The sequence below is a fragment of the Pristiophorus japonicus genome, unplaced genomic scaffold, assembly GCF_044704955.1.
Source record: "Pristiophorus japonicus isolate sPriJap1 unplaced genomic scaffold, sPriJap1.hap1 HAP1_SCAFFOLD_579, whole genome shotgun sequence".
In the NCBI taxonomy this organism is placed as follows: Eukaryota; Metazoa; Chordata; class Chondrichthyes; family Pristiophoridae; genus Pristiophorus; species Pristiophorus japonicus.
The window spans coordinates 131,563-154,257 of NW_027254487.1; the positions used below are offsets into that span (position 1 = coordinate 131,563).

Consider the following 22,695-nt stretch of genomic DNA (forward strand, 5'->3'; position numbering starts at 1 on the left):
GAGGGGATCCTTTACTAGGAGATTGTTTATTAATCCTGTCTCATTACACAGGATCAGATCTAAAATAGCCTGCCTCCTGGTTGGTTCTGTTACAGACTGCTTAAGGAACCTGTCCATTATGCACTCCATGAACTCCTCCTCAAGGCTGCCCTGACCAATTTGATTTGTCCAATCAATATAGAGGTTAATATCACCTATGATTATTGCTGTTCCCTTTTTACAAGCCCCCACTATTTCCTGGTTTATGCTCCAAGCAACAGAGTTGTTACTGTTCGGGGGCCTATAGACTCTACCCACCAGTGACTTTTTCCCCTTATTATTCCTTATCTCCACCCAAACTGTCTCAACACTCTTATCATTTGAGCCAATATCGTTTCTTACTATTGCAGTGATTCCATCCTTTATCCATAGAGCTACCACACCTCCTTTTCCTTTCTGTCTGTCCTACCGGATTGTCAAGTACCCCTGAATATATAATTCCCAGTCCTGGTCACCTTGCAACCACGTCTCTGTAATGGCTATCAGATCATATCCATTTGTCTCAAATTGTGCCGTCAACTTATCTATTTTGTTACAAATGCTTCGTGCATTTAGACACAGTGCCTTTAAGTTTTTTTTTTACCTTTTTTTTCCTGCTTGTATCCTCTCCTTCAAATTCACTTTCTTTATTTTTGCTTTCTAATTCCAGCTTTACTCCTCTCCCTATTGAATCTTTTTCAGGTTCCCATCCCCCTGTCAAGCTAGTTTAAACCCTCCCCAACAGCACTAGCAAACCCACCCGCAAGGATATTGGTCCTTGCTATGTTGAGGTGCAACCCGTCCGGCTTGTACAGGTCCCGCCTCCCCCGGAAGCAGTTCCAATGCCTCAGGAAGCTAAAGCCCTCCCGCCTGCACCATCTCTCCAGCCATCTGCTCGATCCTCCTATTTCTGTACTCACTAGCTCGTGGCACCAGGAGTAATCCAGAGATTACTACCTTTTGAGGTCCTGCTTTTTAATTTATCTCCTAGCTCCCTAAACTCTGCCTGCAGGACCTCATCCCTCTTCCTACCCATGTCATTGGTACCGATGTGAACCATAACCTCTGGCTGTTCAACTCTCCCCCCAGAGTGTAGAGAGAGCTTTACTCTCCACATAACCCGTGCTGTACCTGTCTTGTGAGTGATTGATGGGACACTTCAGAGGAAGCTTTCCTCTGTATCTAACCCATACTCTACCTGCCCTAGTTGTGTCTGATAGGACAGTGTAGAGGGAGGTTTACTCTGTATCTAACATAAGCTGTACCTGCTCTTGGAATATTTGATGGGACAGTGTAGACGGAACTTTACTCTCTTTCTGACTTGTGCTATACCTGCTCTGGGAGTTTTTGATGGGACACTGTCGAGGGAGATTTATTCTGCATCTAATTTTGCGATACCTGCCCTGCGAGTGTTTGATGCGACAGTGTAGAGGGAGCTTTAATCGGTACCTAACCCATGCTGTACCTGCCCTGAGAGTATTTGATAGGACAATGTAGAGGGAGCTTTACTTTGTATCTAACCTGTGTTGTACCTGCTCTGCGAGTGTTTGATGGATAATGTAGACGGAGAATTACTCTGTATCTAACCTGTGCTGTACCTGTCCTGGGAGTGTTTGATGGGACAGTATAGAAGGAGCCTTGCTCTTATCTAGCATATGCTCTGCCTGCCCTGGCATTGTTTGATCGGGGAGTATAGAGGGAGCTTTACTCTCTGCCTAACCCATGCAATTCCTGCTCTTGGAGCATCTATTGGCTGGTGTAGAGAAAACTTTACTCTGTATCTAACCCGTACTGTACCTCCCCTGGGAGTGTTTGATGGGACAGTATAGAGGGAGCTTTACTCTGTATCTAACCCGTGCTGTGTGGGCCCTTGGAGTATTTGATGGGACAATGAAGTGGGACCATTACTGTGTATTAAGACCCAAGCTTGCAAGCCATCAGGTCCAGGGGACTTTTCCATCTTTAGTCCCATTATTTTACTGAGCCCTTTTTTTGTGATAGTGATTGCTTTAAGTTCCTCCCTCGCTATAGTCCCTTGATTATCTATTATTGGGATGTTTTTAGTATCTTCTACCGTGAAGACTGATACAAATTATTTGTTCAAAGTCTCTGCCATTTCCCTGTTCCCCATTATTAATTCCCCAGTCTCATCCTCTAAGGGACCAACGTTTACTTTATTTACCCTATCCTTTTTACATACCTGTAGAAGCTCATACTATCTTTTTTATATTGCTTGCTAGTTTACTCTCATAATCTATCTTCCCTCTCTATTATTTCTTTAGTCATCATTTGCTGTTTTTAAAAAATTTGCCAATGCTCTGGCCTCCCACTGATCTTGGTCACTTTGTATGACATTGTTTTCAAATTGATACCATCCTTTACTTCCTTCGTTAGCCATGGATGGTTCTCCCTTCGCTTAAAGTCTTGCCTTCTCACTGAAATATATTTTTGTTGAGTTATGAAATATCTCCTTAATTGTCTGTCACTGCTTCTCAACCGTCTTACACTTTAATCTATTTTCCCAGTTGACTTAAGCCAACTTTTTTTTTTATACGTTCATGGGATGTAGGCGTCGCTGGCAAGGCCAGCATTTATTGCCCATCCCTAATTGCCCTTGAGAAGATGGTGGTAAGCCACCTTCATGAACTGCTGCAGTCTGTGTGGTGATGGTAGTGCCACAGTGCTGTTAGGGAGTTCCAGGAATTTGACCTCGCGACGATGAAGGAATGGCGATATGCTTTCAAGTCAGGATGGTGTATGACTTGGAGGGGAATGTGGAGGTTGTGGTGTTCCCATGCGCTTGCTGCCCTTGTCCTTCTCGATGTTAGAGGTCGCGGGTTTGGGAGGTGCTGCCGAAGAAGCCTTGGCGAGTTGCTGTAGTGCATCTTGTAGCCACTGCAGCCACGGTACGCCGGTGGTAGAGGGAGTGGATGTTTAAGGTGGTGGATGGGTTGCCAATCAAGCGGGCTGCTTTGTCCTGGATTGTGTCGAGCTTCTTGAGTTTTGGAGCTGCACTCATCCAGGCAAGTGGAGAGTATTCCATCACACTCCTGGCTTGTGCCTTGTAGATGGTGGAAAGGCTTTGGGGAGTCAGGAGATGACACACTCACCGCAGAATACCCAGCCTCTGACCTGCTCTTGTTGCCACAGTATTTATTTGGCAGGTCCAGTTAAGTTTCTGGTCAATGGTGACCCCCAGGATGTTGATGGTAGGGGATTCGGCGATGGTAATGCCATTGAATGTTAAGGGGCGGTGGTTAGACTCTCACTTGTTGGAAATAGTCATTATCAGGCACTCGAGTGGCGTGAATGTTACTTGCCACTTATCAGCCCAAGTCTGAATGTTGTCCAGGTCTTGCTGCAAGCGGGCATGGACTGCTCCATTATCTGAGGAGTTTTGAATGGAACTGAATACTATGCAGTCATCAGCGAACATTCCCAGTTCTGCTTTCATACCTTTGTAGTCGCCTTTATTTAGAATCAGGGCACTGGTTTGAGGTCTGACTTTCTCGCCCTCCAACTGAATTTGAAATTCAACCATGTTATGATCACTTTTTCCGAGAGGATCCTTTACTGTGAGATAATTTATTAATCTTGTCTCATTACACAGTACCAGATCTAAGATAGCCTGCTCCCTGATTGGTTTCTTCAACTTACTCTTCAAGGAAACCATCTCGGATACACTCTTCCTCAAGTCTACCTTGGCCAATTTGATTTGTCTAATCAATATGAAGATTAAAGTCTCCCATGATTATTGCCGTACCTTTCTTACAAGCCTCCATTATTTCTTCATTTATACTCCGACCAACAGTGTAGCTACTGTTAGGGGGCCTATGGACTACGCCCACCAGTGACTTCTTCCCCTTATTATTTCTTATCTCCACTCAAACTGATTCTACATCTTGATCTTCTGAGCCAATATCATTTCTCACTACTGCACTGATTTCATCCTTTATTAACAGAGCTCCCTCACCTTTTCCTTTCTGTCTATCCTTCTGAATTGTTTAATACCCCTGAATATTCAGTTCCCAGCCTTGGTCACCTTGCAACCACGTTTCTGGAATGGCTATCAAATCATACCCATTTGTATCTATTTGTGCCGTCAACTCATCTATCTTGTTACGAATATTATGTGCATACAGATAAAGAGCTTTTAATTTTGTCTTTTTACCATTTTTCCCTGCTTTGACCCTACTTTCTGTTACACTCTTATTTTATACATTCTGTCCCTTCCTGTCACAGTCTGGTTATCATTTCCCCCACCGCTACCCTGCTCTATTGCCTTCTCCATGCTCTTTGCCTTTTTAAATTTCTGCTCACCTGAACCCTCCCCCCCCACCCCCAGTACTGGTGCCAGTGCCCCATGAACCAAAACCCATTTCTCCCACACCAGTCTTTGAGCCACACAGGCAACACAGCCTTCAGGACTCACGCTCTCGGCTGCAGAGAACAGTATCTAACCCCCTAACTATACTCTTTCCTACCACTACAACATTTATTTTTAGTCCCCCCACTTGAATGGCCTCCTGTACCACGGCACTGTGGTCAGTTTGCTGATCCTCCCTGCAGCCCCTGCCCTCGTCCAAACAAGGAACAAGAATCCCGTACCTGTTGGACAATTGTAAGGGCTGAGGCTCCTCCATCACTACCTCCTGGGTCATAAGAACATCAGAATTAGGAACAGGAGTAGGCCATCTCGCCCCTCGAGCCTGCTCCGCCATTCAATAAGATCATGGCTGATCTGGCCGTGGACTCAGCTCCACTTACCCGCCCTCTCCCCGTAACCCTTAATTCCCTTATTGGTTAAAAATCTGTCTATCTGTGACTTGAATATATTCAATGAGCTAGCCTCAACTGCTTCCTTGGGCAGAGAATTCCACAGATTCACAACCTTCTGGGAGAAGAAATTCCTTCTCAACTCGGTTTTAAATTGGCTCCCCCGTATTTTGAGGCTGTGCCCCCTAGTTCTAGCCTCCCCTACCAGTGGAAACAACCTCTCTGCCTCTATCGTGTCTATCCCTTTCATGATTTTAAATGTTTCTATAAGATCACCCCTCATCCTTCTGAACTCCAACGAGTAAAGACCCAGTCTACTCAATCTATCATCAAAAGGTAACCCCCTCATCTCCGGAATCCGCCGAGTGAATCGTCTCTGTACCCCCTCCAAAGCCAGTATATCCTTCCTTAAGTAAGGTGACCAAAACTGCACGCATTACTCCAGGTGCGGCCTTACCAATACCCTGTACAGTTGCAGCAGGACCTCCCTGTTTTTGCACTCCATCCCTCTCGCAATGAAGACCAACATTCCATTCGCCTTCCTGATTACCTGCTGCACCTGAAAACTAACTTTTTAGGATTTATGCACAAGGACATACACGGTCCCGGGCCGGACAATCCACGATAACATCCATCTGGTCCGGGACCTCATCCATTGTTCCCAGGAGGCTGGTCTGTCGGTCGACCAAGAGAAGGCGTTCGACAGGGTGGATCACGACTATCTGCTCGGAACTCTGCGCGCTTTCGGGTTCGGGACGCATTTCGTCGCCCGGATCCGACTTTTGTACGCCGCCGCGGAGTGTCTGATTAAGGTTAACGGGTCCTTGACGGCGCCCCTTCGCTTTAGGAGAGGGGTGCGCCAGGGATGCCCCATGTCCGGCCAGTTATACGCCGTTTGCGTGGAGCCTTTCCTGCGCCTCTTGCGGACGAGGTTGACGGGACTTGCTCTGCAAGGGCCGGGCGTGGAGGTCGTCCTCTCGGCTTACGCCGATGACGTGCTCCTCGCGGTAGAGGATCCCGCTGACCTGCGGAGGATGCGTGAGTGCCAGGAGATTTACTCGGCCGCGTCCTCCGCCAGGATCAACTGGGAGAAATGTTCCGGACTCCTGGTGGGTCAGTGGCGGGTGGACTCCCTGCCGGAGGAGCTCAGGCCTTTTGCCTGGAGCACGACCCATCTCCTCTATCTGGGAGTCTACCTTAGCCCCGACGAGGGAGCCTGGCCGGCGAACTGGCAGGAGCTGGAGGCCAAGGTCGCCGCTCGCCTAGGGCGCTGGACAGGACTGCTCCGAGTGCTGTCCTACAGGGGTCGAGCGCTAGTCATAAACCAGCTGGTGGCCGCAATGTTGTGGTACCGGCTGGTCACTTTGACCCCTCCCCCTGCGTTTGTCGCCAAGATACAGAAGAAGCTGGTGGACTTCTTCTGGAACGACAGGAAGCACTGGGTCTCTGCCGCGGTCTTGAGTCTCCCGCTTGAGGAGGGCGGTCAGTCGTTGGTGTGCGTCAGCGCCCAGCTCGCGACTTTCCGTCTTCAGACCCTGCAGAGATACCTTTACGTCGAGCCCCCTCCTAGGTGGTGCGCTCTGGCGAGGTATTTCTTCCGCCAGCAGCTCGACCTCAATTATGACACTCAGCTCCTGTTTGTGAACTTGGGGGGTGCCAGGACCGCCCTCCGGGAGCTGCCTGTCTTTTACAGGGAACTCATCAGGGTCTGGAACAAAGTCTCCACCAAGCGCAGCTCTCCGCCGGCTGGAGTGGCGGCCGTCCTGCAGGAACCGCTGCTCGGGAATCCGTACCTCCACGGCCGAGGTTTTATGTGGCGGTCGGAAGAGAGGGCTGTGGCTGGTGAGGTGACCAGGGTCAGGGACCTGCTCGATGGCGGAGGAGCGGGCTGGATGGCGCCAGACACGCTGGCGCGGCGCCTAAATTCTGCCAACGTCCGTCACGCGGCCGATGCCATCGAGTCGCTAAAAACAGCTCTGGGCCCTGACTCCGTTAGGTGCATCGAGGAGGCTCAAGCACGTGGGGAGATCCCGTCCGAACTGACCCCCGTCCGGACGGAATTCCTCATCGGCGCCAAACCCCGGAACCTCCCTCGGGGGCCGGCGCCTCACAACTTGAGCCGCCTCGGGGAAATCCCCTCCGTGCCTTTCAGTTCCGCGCGGAGGGGTTTCCTGTACGGGCTGCTCCTGCACACCCTCAACTTTGCCATCCTCGCCGGCCGTCCGGACACGCCATGGCGTACCATCTTGCCGTCCGGAGGAGGCGGGGGTCCCCGATGGAGGGCACTCTACGCAGGGGTCCTCCCACTATTCATCGGGGACTTGGCCTGGAGGGTGGTGCACGGAGCAGTGCCGTGCAATAAATTTTTAAGCCGGTTCACGGACTCCCAGGCCGCCTGCAATTTCTGCGGTCTGGAAGAGTCCGTGTTCCATGTTTTTATGGAATGCACAAGGTTGCAGCCCCTGTTTTATTTGAAGGGGCTGCTCCTGAAATTCTGGCTGCACTTCAGTCCCACTCTCCTGATCTTTGGGCACCCTGTGCGGAGGGGAGCGGGTAGGTCCGAAGGCCTCCTCGTAGGACTGCTCCTGGGCACGGCCAAGGGTGCCATCAGCCGGTCCAGGCAGCGGGCGGTCGAGGGGGTCGTTCAACCTGACTGCCTGCCTCTCTTCCGCTCTTACATCCGGTCCAGGGTGTCCTTGGAGATGGAGCACGCGGTGTCCACCGGTACGCTCGCGGCCTTCCACGAGAGGTGGGCACCGGAGGGACTGGAGTGCATCATCACGCCCGGCAACCAAATTTTAATTTGATTTTACGTTTTAAAGTTAATTTGTTTTAATTGCCGGTGCTTTTAGTGTCCCCTTCCCTTTTATAGGGGGCACTGGGGAAAAATTGTGATTTTAGTGCCCCAAAAAAAAAAAGAAACACACAAAAAAAAACAAAAAAAAAAAAAAGGGGGGGGGGAAAAAAAGGGCCTTGTAAATGTCTGGAGTGTCACCCAGGTCGGGTGGCACTGTTTTATGTTTTGCAGGTGAACTCCAAAAAGAGTTTTATGCACAAGGACCCCCAGGTCCCTCTGCATCTCAGCATGTTGTAATTTCTCCCCATTCAAGTAATATTCCCTTTTACTGTTTTTTTTCCCCAAGGTGGATGACCTCACACTTTCCGACATTGTATTCCATCTGCCAAACCTTCGCCCATTTGCTCAACCTCTCCAAATCTCTTTGCAGCCTTTCTGTGTCCTCTACACAACCCGCTTTCCCACTAATCTTAGTGTCATCTGTAAATTTTGTTAGACTACACTCTGTCCCCTCTTCCAGGTCATCTATGTATATTGTAAACAGTTGTGGTCCCAGCACCGATCCCTGTGGCACACCACTAACCACCGATTTCCAACCCGAAAAGGACCCATTTATCCCGACTCTGCTTTCTGTTCGCCAGCCAATTCTCTATCCATTCTAATACATTTCCTCTGACTCTGCGTACCTCTATCTTCTGCAGTAACCTTTTGTGTGGCACCTTATCGAATGCCTTTTGGAAATCTAAATACACCACATGGTTAGGATCTGGAATGCACGGCCTGAAAGGGTAGTGGAGGAAGACTCAATAACAGCTTTCAAAAGAGAGTTGGATAAGTTTCTGAAAGAAAACATTTGCAGGGCCGGTGAGGGGGCAGTGGGACGAGCTGGGAGCCAGCAGGGTCTCGACGGGCCGAATGGCCTTCCGTGCTGTAACCATTCTCTGATTGTGTGAGGAGAACCACTCTGTTCCATGACTCAATCTAAAGCTTCCTGATTGTGAGCACCTCTGTTAAACCTGCCCTGCACCTTCACTGCTCCAAGGAGAAACACCCCAGATACTGCAGCCATCATCTTATTGAATGGTGGCAGGCTCGAGGGACCAAATGCCGACTCATGTCCTATTTCTGATGTTCTCATGTATTCATGTCACTGGTCCCCATCCTGCACCTGATGGCCTCCCTGCAGTAAGATGGCCGCCGCGCATGCTCCCTGCCCTGCAGAGGGACAATGGAAAGCATTGTGACGTCGAGGAAGCCCTGCCCCGGTCGCTCCCTGCGGCGGCCGGTCCCGTGCTGCCCAAAGATGGCGGCCGAACTCCCCGCAGCCCCCGACAGTAACCGAGGCCCGTCCCCGCCCGAAGGTGCCCCGCAGCTGCCACCCGCCGACTCGGCGGCCAAATCTCGCTGCCCGCGCGTGTCCGTGAGTATGTGAGTCCGCAGCGAGGCCGGGTGTGCTGCTCGAGCCCCTCCTCCATCCTCGGCGGCGAAACATCGTCCGTCCGCCCGCGGCCAATAGGCTGGCCTCGCGCCTGCGCACAACTCCGCCTCGCCTCACCCGGGACCCCGAGCTCAAAGGCCGCGAGCGGAGCCCGCCAACCGTCCGCCTGCGCGCAGCACTCAGCCCGCAGCCAATGGCGAGGCGGCGCGGGGCACCAGCCCACACAGCGCGTGCTGCTCCGCGCCAATCAGCGGCGGGGGGGCGGGGCCGTGGCACCAATCAATCAATCGGTGAACAATCCAGGGCGCGCGGTGCTGAAGGGAAAGTGTCTCTGGCGACACAAACAGAAGATGCTGGAAGTGTCCACGGCTCAGGCAGCATCTGTGGGCAGCGTCAGAGGGGGCGGGGCCGCGGCCCTCCGTCACAACTGGAGAGTCCTGGGAAAGAACAGATCCTGAAGGAGCACTGAAAGGGGGAGGGGGAGAAAGGACAACAGGGAAGGTCTGTGATAGGGGGAAGGCAGGAGAGATTAGAGAGACAAAAGGGAGGATGGGCCGAATTCAGATGGTACTGGCAGGAGTTAGAACAACATTAGTCAGGATAGGGTGTGAGTGGTGGGATAATGATCAGTGGCCACTCGAGACAAGGAAAAAAAACAGGCTCGGTGGGTGGAGACCATGAGAAATAGGAGCAGGAGTGGGCCACCCGGACCCCGAGCCTGCTCCCCATTCAATAAGATCATGGCTGGTCTGATCATAGAGTCAGCTCCACTTTCCTGCACACTCCCCAGAACACTTTACTCACTTATCGTTCAAAAATCTGTCTATCTCCACCTTAAATATATTCAATGACCCAGCCTCCACAACTCTCTGGGGCAGAAAATTCACAGATTTACAACCCTCTGAGAGAAGAAATTCCTCCACATCTCAGTTTTATATGGGCGGCAACTTTTTCTGAGACTATGTCCACTAGATACAGAGAAAAGCTTGCTACACACGATCCCATCAAAAACTGCCAGGGCAGGTACAGCACGGGTTAGACAGGAAGGTTTAAGCTGGGCATTCCAGAACTTGGGGCCTGGGCAACAGAAGGCACAGCCAACAAAGCCACCAGTGGTTGAACAATTATAATCAGGGATGCTCAGGAAGGCAGATATCTTTTTGGCCGGGGTATGGGGGGTGGGGGGAGCAGATGTGGGGCTGGAGGAGTTTACAGAGCTAGGGAGGGGCGAAGCCATGGAGGGATTTTAAAATAAGTATTAGAATTTTGAATTCAAGGCTTGCTGAACAAAAGCCAGTGTAGGTCAGCGAGCAGAGGGGTGATGGGTGAGCAGGACTTGGTGTGAGTTAGGACACGGGCAGCCGAGTTTTGGATCAACTCTAGTTTATGTAGGGTAGAATGTGGGAGGAGTTGGAATTGTCAAGACCAGAAGTAACAAAGGCATGGATGAGGGCTTCAGCAGTGGATGAGCTGAGGCAAGAGCAGAGACGGGCGATGTTCCAGAGGTGGAAATCGACAATCTTAGTTATGCTGTGGATATGTGGTCAAAAACTTATTTCAGAGTTAAGTATGACACCAAGGTTGCGAACAGGCTGGTTCAGCGTCAGACAGAAGTTGGGGAGAGAGATGGAATCAGTGACTAGGGAACAGAGTTTGTGGCAATAACAATTACAAATATCACGATATTTCACAGGCTATCACGTGTAAAATGTGTGGATGAGTTTGTTAAATTCAATCGGTTCCAAAACCGGGTTAACTGATACAGAAAGTAACGGATTTCAAATCTTACATAGAAACATAGAAAACATAGAAAATAGGTGCAGGAGTGGCCATTCGGCCCTTCGAGCCTGCACCGCCATTCAATGAGTTCATGGCTGAACATGCAACTTCAGTACCCCATTCCTGCTTTCTTGCCATACCCCTTGATCCCCCTAGTAGTAAGGACTACATCTAACTCCTTTTTGAATATATTTAGTGAATTACCCTCAACAACTTTCTGTGGTAGAGAATTCCACAGGTTCACCACTCTCTGAGTGATGAAGTTTCTCCTCATCTCGGTCCTAAATGGCTTACCTCTTATCCTTAGACTGTGACCCCTGGTTCTGGATTCCCCAACATTGGGAACATTCTTCCTGCATCTAACCTGTCTAAACCCATCAGAATTTTAAACGTTTATATGAGATCCCCTCTCATTCTTCTGAACTCCAGTGAATACAAGCCCAGTTGATTCAGTCTTTCTTGATATGTCAGTCCCGCCATCCCAGGAATCAGTCTGGTGAATCTTCGCTGCACTCGCTCAATAGCAAGAATGTCCTTCCTCAAGTTAGGAGACCGAAACTGTACACAATACTCCAGGTGTGGCCTCACCAAGGCCCTCTACAACTGTAGTAACACCTCCCTGCCCCTGTACTCAAATCCCCCCCCGCTATGAAGGCTAACATGCCATTTGCTTTCTTAACAGCCTGCTGTACCTGCATGCCAACCTTCAATGACTGATGTAGCATAACACCCAGGTCTCGTTGCACCTCCCCTTTTCCTAATCTGTCACCATTCAGATAATAGTCTGTCTCTCTGTTTTTAACACCAAAATGGATAACTTCACATTTATCCACATTATACTTCATCTGCCATGCATTTGCCCACTCACCTAACCTATCCAAGTCACTCTGCAGCCTCATAGCATCCTCCTCGCAGCTCATACTGCCACCCAACTTAGTGTCATCCGCAAATTCGGAGATACTACATTTAATCCCCTCGTCTAAATCATTAATGTACAATGTAAACAGCTGGGGCCCCAGCACAGAACCTTGCTGTATCCCACTAGTCACTGTCTGCCATTCTGAAAAGTACCCATTTGCTCCTACTCTTTGCTTCCTGTCTTCCAACCAGTTCTCAATCCACGTCAGCACACCAACCACAATCCCATGTGCTTTAACTTTGCACGTTAATCTCTTGTGTGGGACCTTGTCGAAAGCCTTCTGAAAGTCCAAATACACCACATCAACTGGTTCTCCCTTGTCCACTCTACTGGAAACATCCTCAAAAAATTCCAGAAGATTTGTCAAGCATGATTTCCCTTTCACAAATCCATGCTGACTTGGACCTATCATGTCACCTCTTTCCAAATGCGCAGCTATGACATCCTAAATAATTGATTCCATCATTTTACCCACTACCGATGTCAGGCTGACCGGTCTATAATTACGTTTTTTCTCTTCCTCCTTTTTTAAAAAGTGCTGTTACATTATCTACCCTCCACTCCATAGGAACTAATCCAGAATCTATGGAATGTTGGAAAATGACTGTCAATGCATCCGCTATTTCCAAGGCCACCTCCTTAAGTACTCTGGGATGCAGTCCATCAGGCCCTGGGGATATATCGGCCTTCAATCCCGTCAATTTGCCCAACACAATTTCCCTACTAATAAGGATTTCCCTCAGTTCCTCCTCCTCACTAGACCCTCTGACCCATAGAAACATAGAAAATAGGTGCAGGAGTAGGCCATTCGGCCCTTCTAGCCTGCACCGCCATTCAATGAGTTCATGGCTGAACATGCAACTTCAGTACCCCATTCCTGCTTTCTCGCCATACCCGTTGATCCCCCTAGTAGTCAGGACTTCATCTAACTCCTTTTTGAATATATTTAGTGAATTGGCCTCAACAACTTTCTGTGGTAGAGAATTCCACAGGTTCACCACTCTCTGGGTGAAGAAGTTTCTCCTCATCTTGGTCCTAAATGGCTTACCCCTTATCTTAGACTGTGACCCCTGGTTCTGGACTTCCCCAACATCGGGAACATAAAATCATGGCTGATCATTCCCCCAGTACCCCTTTCCTGCTTTCTCTCCATACCGCTTGATCCCTTCAGCCATAAGGGTCATATCTAACTCCTTCTTGAATATATCCAATGAACTGGCATCAACAACTCACTGCGGTAGGGAATTCCACAGGTTAACAACTCTCTGATTGAAGAAGTTTCTCCTCATCTCAGTCCTAAATGGCTTACCCCTTATCCTTTGATAAGGTCCCCTGGTTCCGGACTTCTCCGATATCGGGAACATTCTTCCTGCATCTAACCTGTCCAGTCCCGTCAGAATTTTATATGTTTCAATGAGATCCCCTCTCATCCTTCTGAACTCCAGCGAATAAAGGCCCAGTCAATCCAGTCTCTCCTCATATGTCAGTCCTGCCATCCCGGGAATCAGTCTGGTGAACCTTCGCTGCACTCCCTCAATAGCAAGAACGTCCTTCCTCAGATTAGGAGACCAAAACTTAACACAATATTCCAGGTGAGGCCTCACTAAGGCCCTGTACAACTGCAGTAAGACCTCCCTGCTCCTATACTCAAATCCGATAGCTATGAACGCCCACATACCATTTGCCGCCTTCACCACCTGCTGTACCTGCATGCCAACTTTCAATGACTGATGTAGCATGATACCCAGGTCTCGTTGTACCTCCCCTTTCAGAATCTGCCACCATTCAAATAATATTCTGCCTTCATGTTTTTTCCCCCCAAAGTGGATTAGCTCACATTTATCCACATTATACTGCATCTGCCATGAGTTTGCCCACTCACCTAACCTGTCCAAGTCACCCTGCAGCCTCTTAGCATCCTCCTCACAGCTCACACCGCCACCCAGCTTAGTGTCATCTGCAAACTTGGAGATATTACACTCAATTCCTTCATATAAATCATTAATGTATCTTGTAAATAGCTGGGGTCCCAGCATTGAGTCCTGCGGCACCCCACTAGTCACTGCCTGCCATTCTGAAAAGGACTCGTTTATCCCAACTCTCTCCTTCCTGTCTGCCAACCAGTTCTCCATCCCCATCAGTACATTACTCCCAATACCAGGTGCTTTGATTTTGCGCACCAATCTCTTATGTGGGACCTTGTCAAAAGCCTTTTGAAAGTCCAAATACACCACATCCACTGGTTCTCCCTTGTCCACTTTACTAGGTACATCCTCAAAAAATTCTCGAAGATTTGTCAAGCATTATTTCCCTTTCATAAATCCATGCTGACTTGAACTGACCCTTCCACTGCTTTCCAAATGCGCTGTTATGTCATATTTAATCATTAATTCCAACATTTTTCCCAATACTGATGTCAGGCTAACTGGTCTATAATTACCCGTTTTCTCTCTCCCTCCTTTTTAAAAAAGTGGTGTTACATTAGCAACCGTCCAGCCCATAGGAACTGATCCAGAGTCGTTAGACTGTTGGAAAATGATCACCAATGCATTCACTATTTCTAGGGCCACTTCCTTGAGTGTTCTGGGATGCAGACTATCATGCCCTGGGGATTTATCGGCCTTCAATCCCATCAATTTCCCTCACACAATTTCCCGTCTAATAAGGATTTCCTTCAGCTCCTCCTTCTCACTAGACCCTCGGTCCGCTAGTATTTCCGGAAGGTTACTGGTGTCTTCATAAAGACAGAACCAAAGTATTTGTTCAACTGGTCTGCCATTTCTTTGTTCCCCATTATAAATTCACCTGAATCTGACTGCAAGGGACCTACGTTTGTCTTCACTAATCTTTTTCTCTTCACATATCTATAGAAGCTTTTGCAGCCGGTTTTTATGTTCCCAGCAAGCTTCCTCTCAAACTCTATTTTCCGCCTCCTAATTAAACCCTTTGTCCTCCTCTGCTGAATTATAAATTTCTCCCAGTCCTCAGATTTGCTGCTTTATCTGACCAGTTGATATGCCTCCTCCTTAGATTGAACATTATACTTAATTTCCCTTGTTATCCACCGTTGAGCCACCTTCCCCGTTTTATTTTTACTCCAGACACGGATGTACAATTGTTGAAGTTAATCAATGTGATCGTTAAATGTTTGCCATTGCCAAGCCACCGTCAACCCGTTAAGTATCATTCACCAGTCTATTCTAGCCAATTCATGTCTCATACCATCGAAGTTACCTTTCCTTAAGTTCAGGACCCAAGTCTCTAAATTAACAGTGTCACTCTCCATCTTAATAAAGAATTCTACCATATTATGGTCACTCTTCCCCAAGGGGCCTCACAAACAAGAGTGCTAATTAGTCCTTTCTCATTACACATCACCCAGCCTAGGATGGCCAGCCCTCTAGTTGGTTCCTCGGCATATTGGTCTCGAAAACCATCCGTAAAAGACTCCAGGAAATCCTCCTCCACCGCATTGCTACCAGGTTGGTTAGCCCAATCAATATGCAGATTAAAGTCGCCCATAATAACTGCTGTACCTTTGTTGCACGCATCCCTAATTTCTTATTTGATGCTGTCCCCAACCTCACTGCTACAGTTTGGTGGTTTGTACATCACTCCCACTAGCGTTTTCTGCCCTTTGGTATTCCGTAGCTCCATCCATACTGATTCCACATCATCCAAGCTAATGTCCTTCCTTACTCTTGTGTTAATTTCCTCTTTAACCAGCAACACCACCCCACCTCCTTTTCCATTCTGTCTATCCTTCCTGAATGTTGAATACCACTGAATGTTGAGTTCCCAGCCTTGGTCACCCTGGAGCCATGTCTCCGTGATGCCAATTACATCATATCTGTTAACAGCTATCTGTGCAGTTAATTCGTCCACCTTATTCCGAATACTCCTCGCATTGAGGCACAGAGCCATCAGGCTTGTCTTTCTAACACACTTTGCCCCTTTAGAATTTTGCTGTAATGTGGCCCTTTTTGCTTTTTGTCTTGGGTTTCTCTGCCCTCCACTTTTACTTTTCTTCTTTCTACACCTGAATCCTTCTCCGTTCATCTACACTCTCTGATTCCTGGTATTGTTGTTGATGTAAAAAAATTCTAAATTAATGACACTGCCCTCTGAACAGCACTTAAATACAATTGTTGACATTTACAATGGGTTTGCTTCTGCCCCCATTCTACTTCCCTCTGTCTCCCTGCATAGGTTCCCATCCCCCTACCATATTAGTCTAATCCCTCCCCAACAGAACTAGCAAACACTCCCCCTACGGCATTGGTTCCGGTCCTTCCCAGGTGTAGATCAATTGTACTGGTCCCACCTCCCCCAGAACCAGTTTCAATATTCCAGGAATTTGAATCCCTCTCTTCTGCACCACTTCTCAAGCCACGTATTCCTCTGAGCTATCCTGCGCTTCCCACTCTGACCAGCACGTGGCATTGGTAGCAATCCTGAGATTACTACCTTTGAGGTCCTACTTTTTAATTTAGCTCCTAGCTCCATAAATTCGTCTTGTAGGACCTCAAACAGAACAAGTTTGGGGTTTATATGATAGAAGGCAAACGAGGTGAGAAGTGATATAAGTTAGATTAAGAAAAAGCACTAAAATGGAACATCAGTTGGTCTCCTGTGATCATGGAGCAATCAAATATTCGAAACACTGTGTTTGAAACACAGATAATTTATTCAACATTTATACAGGCTACCAATTTCCAGCTCAGGTATAGGGGCTCTGAAGATCATCAGAAATAAACAAGAGCTGCCAGAATGAACATGTTTCAGTGTCCAATGCAATCACAGTAAATCCTGTCCTATTCACAAATGCAGCCTTTCTCCTCAGCCCATTTAAAACTGAGATGAGGAGGAATTTCTTTTCTCAGAGGGTTGTAAATCTGGAATTCTCTGCCCCAGAGAGCCACGGGGGCTGGTTCATTGAATATATTTAAGGCGGAGATGGATAGATTTTTGAGCGATAAGGGAGTAAAGGGCTCTGGGGAGCGGGCAGGGAAGTGGGGCTGACTCTATGATCAGATCAGCCATGACCTTATTGAATGGGGAGCAGGTCCGGGTGGCCCACTCCTGCTCCGATTTCTCATGGTCTTATGTACCCAGCATGCCCCGCGGGGAAGAATGTGCCGCACCCAGACTACAGGAGCTCAGTGCGCAGGCGCGGGTCCTGGGGGGTGGGGCTTTGGAGCATGTACGGTGCGGGTAATGGCGGAGGCCACACGTTTTGGGTAGGCTCCTCAGAAGTGTCCTTTTCATCGGTACAGAGCGGAGTAATGAACCAGCGGGGAGCCGGAGAGGCTTCATAAACAACCGGTGCCCGCCGCAAGCCCGAAATAATAACCGGAATATCGGCGGTTGCAGCTTCGGGGCTTTCTCCCGGTCACAGGCCCAGGCTAACGGCGGACATTTTCGTGTAGGAAGTCAGGTTCAACGGTCTGCTATCTATATTCAGTGAGTAGCAAAGCGCATGTGCGGCCATGTTGGTGCAGGAACAATGTGAATGATGTCAGTGTCTGGAACTGAACCAAGCCAGAGTCAGCACCTTCAGGGGAGGGGAACCAGTGAGTGTAGAACTGAACCCAGCCAGAGTCAGCACCTTCAGGGGAGGGGAACCAGTGTGTGTAGAACTGAACTCAGCCAGAGTCAGCACCTTCAGGGGAGGGGAACTAGTGAGTGTAGAACTGAACCCAGCCAGAATCGGTGGAGAAAACTGGAAGTGGAGGGGAAACTGTCTAGAACATAAGAAATTGGAGCAGGTGTAGGCCATTTGGCCCCTTGAGCCTGCTCCCCATTCAATAAGATGATTGCTGATCCAATCATGGATTAGGTTCCAATTCCCCGTCCGCTCCCCATAACCCTTTAATCCCTTATCGCTCAAAAATGTGCCTATCTTCACCTTAATTATGTTTCACTCTCCATCTTAATAAAGAATTCTACCATATTATGGTCACTCTTCCCCCAAGGGGCCTCGCACAACAAGATTGCTAATTAGTCCTCTCTCATTACACATCAACCAGTCTAGGATGGCCAGCTCTCTAGTTGGTTCCTCGACATATTGGTCTCGAAAACCATCCCTAATACACTCCAGGAAATCCTCCTCCACCGCATTGCTACCAGTTTGGTTAGCCCAATCAATATGTAGATTAAAATCGCCCATGATAACTGCTGTACCTTTATTGCACGCATCCCTAATTTCTTATTTGGTGCTGCCCCCAACCTCACTACTACTGTTTGGTGGTCTGTACACAACTCCCACTAGCGTTTTCTGCTCTTTGATATTCCGTAGCTCCATCCATACTGATTCCACATCATCCAAGCTAATGTCCTTCCTTACTATTGCGTTAATTTCCTCTTTAACCAGCAACGCCACCCCACCTCCTTTTCCATTCTGTCTATCCTTCCTGAATGTTGAATACCCATGGATGGTGAGTTCCCAGCCTTGTTCACCCTGGAGCCATGTCTCCGTGATGCCAATTACATCATATCGGTTAACAGCTCTCTGTGTAGTTAATTCGTCCACCTTATTCCGAATACTCCTCGCATTGAGGCACAGAGCCTTCAGGCTTGTGTTTTTAACACACTTTGCCCCTTTAGAATTTTGCTGTAATTTGGCCCGACACTTTAACCGTCCTACACTTCAATCTATTTTCCCAGTCCACTTTTGCCCAATTTGCCCTCATACCTTTGTAGTCTCCATCATTTAAGCTTAGAACGCTGGTTTGAGATCCAAATTTCTCGCTCTCCATCTGAATTTGAAATTCAACCACGCTATGATCACTCATTCCAAGGGGCTCCTTTATTCAGAGATTGTTTATTAATCCTATCTCATTACACAGGACCAGATCTAAGATAGCCAGCACTTCAGAGGAGGAGAGAGAGAGGAAACCAGTTATTGTAGAACTGAACCCAGTCAGAGTCAGCAGCATCAGGGGAGGAGAGAGAGGGGAACCAGTGAATGTAGAACTGAACCCAGCCAGAGTCAGCATCTTCAGGGGAGGTGAGGAACCAGTGAGTGTGGAACTGAACCCAGCCAGAGTCAGAACCTTCAGGGGCGGAGAGAGAAAGGAACGTGTGATTGAAGAACTGAACCCAGCCAGAGTCAGCACCATCAGAGGAGCAGAGAGCGGGAAACGTGTGATTGAAGAACTGAACCCAGCCAGAGTCAGCACCATCAGGGGAGCAGAGAGTGGGAAACATGTGATTGAAGAACTGAACCCAGCCAGAGTCAGCACCATCAGGGGAGGGGCGGGAGGGGAACCAGTGAGTGTAGAACTAAACCCAGCCAGAGTCAGCATAAGAACATAAGAAGAAGTAGGCCATACGGCCCCTCGAGTCTGCTCCACCATTTAATACGATCATGGTTGAGCCGATCATGGACTCAGGTCCACTTCTCTGTCTGCTCCCCATAACCGCTTATTCCCTTATCGATTAAGAAATTGTCTATCTCTGTCTTAAATTTATTCAATGAGCCAGCTTCCACAGCTCTCTGAGGCAGCAAATTGCACAGATTTACAACCATTTGAGGGAAGACATTCCTCCTCATCTCAGTTTTAAATGGGCGGCCCCTTATTCTAAGATTATGCCCCTAGTTCTAGTCTCCCCTATCAGTGGAAACATCCTCTCTGCATCCACCTTGTCAAGCTCCCTCATAATCTTACACGTTTCGATAAAATCACCTTTCATTCGTCTGAATTCCAATGAGTAGAGGCCCAACCTTCTCAACCTTTCCTCATAAGTCAACCCCCTCATCTCCGGAATCAACCTTGTGAACCTTCTCTGAACTGCCTCCAAAGAAGTATCTCCTTTCTTAGATATGGAAACCAAAACTGTATGCAGTATTCTAGGTGTGGCCTCACCAATACCCCGTATAACTGTAGCAAGACATCCCTGCTATTATACAACATCTCCTTTGCAATAAAGGCCAAGATTCCATTGGCCTTCCTGTTCACTTGCTGTACCCGCATACTTACCTTTTGTGTTTCATGCAGCAGGACTCCCCAGGTCCCGCTGTACTGCAAATATTTCTCCATTTAAATAATAACATGCTCTTCGAATTTTTTTCTGCCAAAGTGCATAACCTCACACTTTCCAACATTATACTCCATCTGCCAAATTTTTGCCCACTCACTTAGCCTGTCTATGTCCTTTTGCAGGTTTTTTGTGTCCTCCTCGCACATTACATTTCCTCCCATCTTGGCAACATTACACTCGGTCCCTTCATCCAATTCATTAATCTAGATTGTAAATAGTTGGGGGCCCAACACTGATTCCTGCAGCACCCCACTAGTTACTGATTGCCAAACTGAGAATTTATCCCGAATCTCTGTTTTCTGTTAGTTAACCAATCCTATCCATGCGAATATATTACTCCCAACCCCGTGAACTATTATCTTGTGCGGTAACCTTTTATTATCTCCTTTTACAGAATATTAGAAGGGAAGATTTTCAGACAGGAAACACAAACCAAACATCATGTCAAGATCTGACAGAGTCAATCGATTCATCAGGACCTGAATATCATCGGCCTTTGAAAGTGGAAGGAGAAATGTTTGTCTGTTCTGTCTGTTGGAAAAGATATCAAACATCAGTGTGCCTGGAAAAGCACCGAGACACACACACCCGAGTGAGTGTTCCAGTGCACTGCCTGTGGAAAGAGCTTTAACCAATTAAACAGACTGAAAAATCATCGCACCATTCACAGCGCGAAGAAACTGTAAACGTGTTTTGTGCGAGGCTTCAACCCATCGTCCAACCATGGAGAGTCACAAGGATACCCGCACCATGGAGAAACCGTGGAAATGTGACTGTGGGAAGGTATTCAGATCACCGTCTGAGCTGGAAATTCATCGACGCAGTCACACTGGGGAGAGACCGTTCACCTGCTCAGAGTGTGGGAAGGGATTCACTCGATTATCCCACCTGCAGTCACACCAACGCACTCACACTGGGGCAAGGCCGTTCACCTGCGCTGAGTGTGGGAAGGGATTTACTCAGTCATCCAACCTGCTGGCACACCAGCGAGTTCACACTGGGGAGAGGCCATTCCCCTGCTCAGAGTGTGGGAAGGGATTCACATTTTCAGCCGACCTGCTGAGACACCAGCGAGTTCACACTGGGGAGAGGCCATTCACCTGCTCTGAGTGTGGGAAGGGATTCACTCGGTCATCCACCCTGCTGGCACACCAGCGAGTTCACACTGGGGAGAGGCCATTCACCTGCTCAGAGAGTGGGAAGGGATTCACTGGGTCATCCCAACTTGTAGCTCACTGGCGAGTTCACACCGGGGAGAGACCGTTCACCTGCTCTGAGTGTGGGAAGGGATTCACTTATTCATCCATCCTGCGGATACACCAGCGAGTTCACACTGGGGAGAGGCCATTCACTTGCTCTGAGTGTGGGATGGAATTTACTCAGTCATCCAACTTGCGGAAACACCAGCGAGTTCACACTAGGGAGAGGCCATTCACCTGCTCTGAGTGTGGGAAGGGATTCACTCGGTTATCCACCCTGCTGGCACACCAGCGAGTTCACACTGGAGAGAGGCTATTCACCTGCTCAGAGTGTGGGAAGGGATTCACTCGGTCATTCAGCCTGCTGATACACATGCGAGTTCACACCGGGGAGAGGCCATTCACCTGCTCTGAGTGTGGGAAGGGATTCACATGTTCAGCCGACCTGCTGAGACACCAGCGAGTTCACACTGGGGAGAGGCCGTTCACCTGCTTTGAGTGTGAGAAGGGATTCACTCGATCATCCGACCTGCTGATACACCAGCGAGTTCACACTGGGGAGAGGCCATTCACCTGCTCAGAGTGTGGGAAGGGATTCACTCGGTTATCCACCCTGCTGACACACCAGCGAGTTCACACTGGGGAGAGGCCATTCACCTGCTCAGAGTGTGGGAAGGGATTCACTCGGTCATCCCACCTGCTAACACACCAGCGAGTTCACAAGTGACTGCAGGGGTTGGAATCTGCTGTTATTACTGCTGTTAATCACATCCTCACTGAACCATGTTCATTCTGACAGTTGGGATTTGTTTCTGCTGATGTTAATAACCCTATAACTGGGCTGGACTTTAATATTCAGGATATATTGCTGATTGTGTTCTCGGGGCTGCAGTGTCCATTTAAGAAACACAGTGTGTTATCTTTCCCCTTAATTCAGCAACTCTCAACAGAAAGTTAGTTTGCAATAAAATTATGAACTTTTACTTTAATCCTAAATTGATCTTTGGTACAAAATCTGCAATAGTGTGTGAAAGTTTCGACTGAATAAAATGTCCAATTAGAAAGAGCTTACTGACAATTCTTACTGACTTGCACATTACACACAGTGGCCCCTCCATTATCCACCAGAAAGAAGGGGAATGGGAATTGGTGGGGAATTCGTGTCCCCAAATGTTGCCCCTCCCATCTGGTGCAGCAATCCCTTCGGCACGGGAATAGAGACAAGTCCAGACCAAAACAGTGCGCAGTACTCCAGGTGTGGTCTTACCAATGCCCTGTACAGGTGCAGCAGGACTTCCCTACTTTCATACTCCATCCCTCTTGCAATAAAGGCCAGTATTCCATTTGCCTTCCTGATTACTTGCTGTACTTGCATGCTAACCTTTTGAGTTTCATGTAGAAGAACCTCCAGATCCCTTTGTACTACAGCATTTTGCAATAATCCCCATTTAAATAATTTTGTTTTTTCTTTTTCCTACCAAAGGGAATAACCTGACATTTTACCACATGGTCCATCTGCCAGATTTTTGCTTGTTATAGAAACATAGAAAATAGGTACAGGAATAGGCCATTCGGCCCTTCGAGTCTGCACCACCATTCAATGCTTTCTCCCCACATCCCTTTAGCTGTAAAGGCCACATCTAACTCCCTGTTGAATATATCGAACGAACTGGCCTGAACAACTTTCTGTGGTAGAGAATTCCACAGGTTCACAATTCTCTGAGTG

General features: G+C 48.3%; 1 protein-coding gene across 5 annotated transcripts in view; it reads left to right on the forward strand.

Annotated features, from left to right (window-relative positions):
- LOC139254802 (zinc finger protein 229-like) overlaps positions 1-22,033 on the forward strand; it is a 37,589-nt gene extending 15,556 nt beyond the window's left edge. For 2 of the 5 annotated variants that reach the window (XM_070873829.1, XM_070873828.1), the window contains exon 3: positions 20,165-22,033. In XM_070873829.1, coding sequence (XP_070729930.1) covers positions 20,494-21,696 — 1,203 coding nt within the window. In that variant the 5' untranslated portion in view covers positions 20,165-20,493 and the 3' untranslated portion in view covers positions 21,697-22,033. Of the gene's footprint in view, positions 1-8,845; positions 9,012-17,003; positions 17,191-20,164 lie in introns of those variants that run through there. The other 3 variants (XM_070873831.1, XM_070873830.1, XM_070873832.1) reach the window with 3 other exon arrangements.
- The last annotated feature ends 662 nt before the right edge of the window (positions 22,034-22,695 follow it).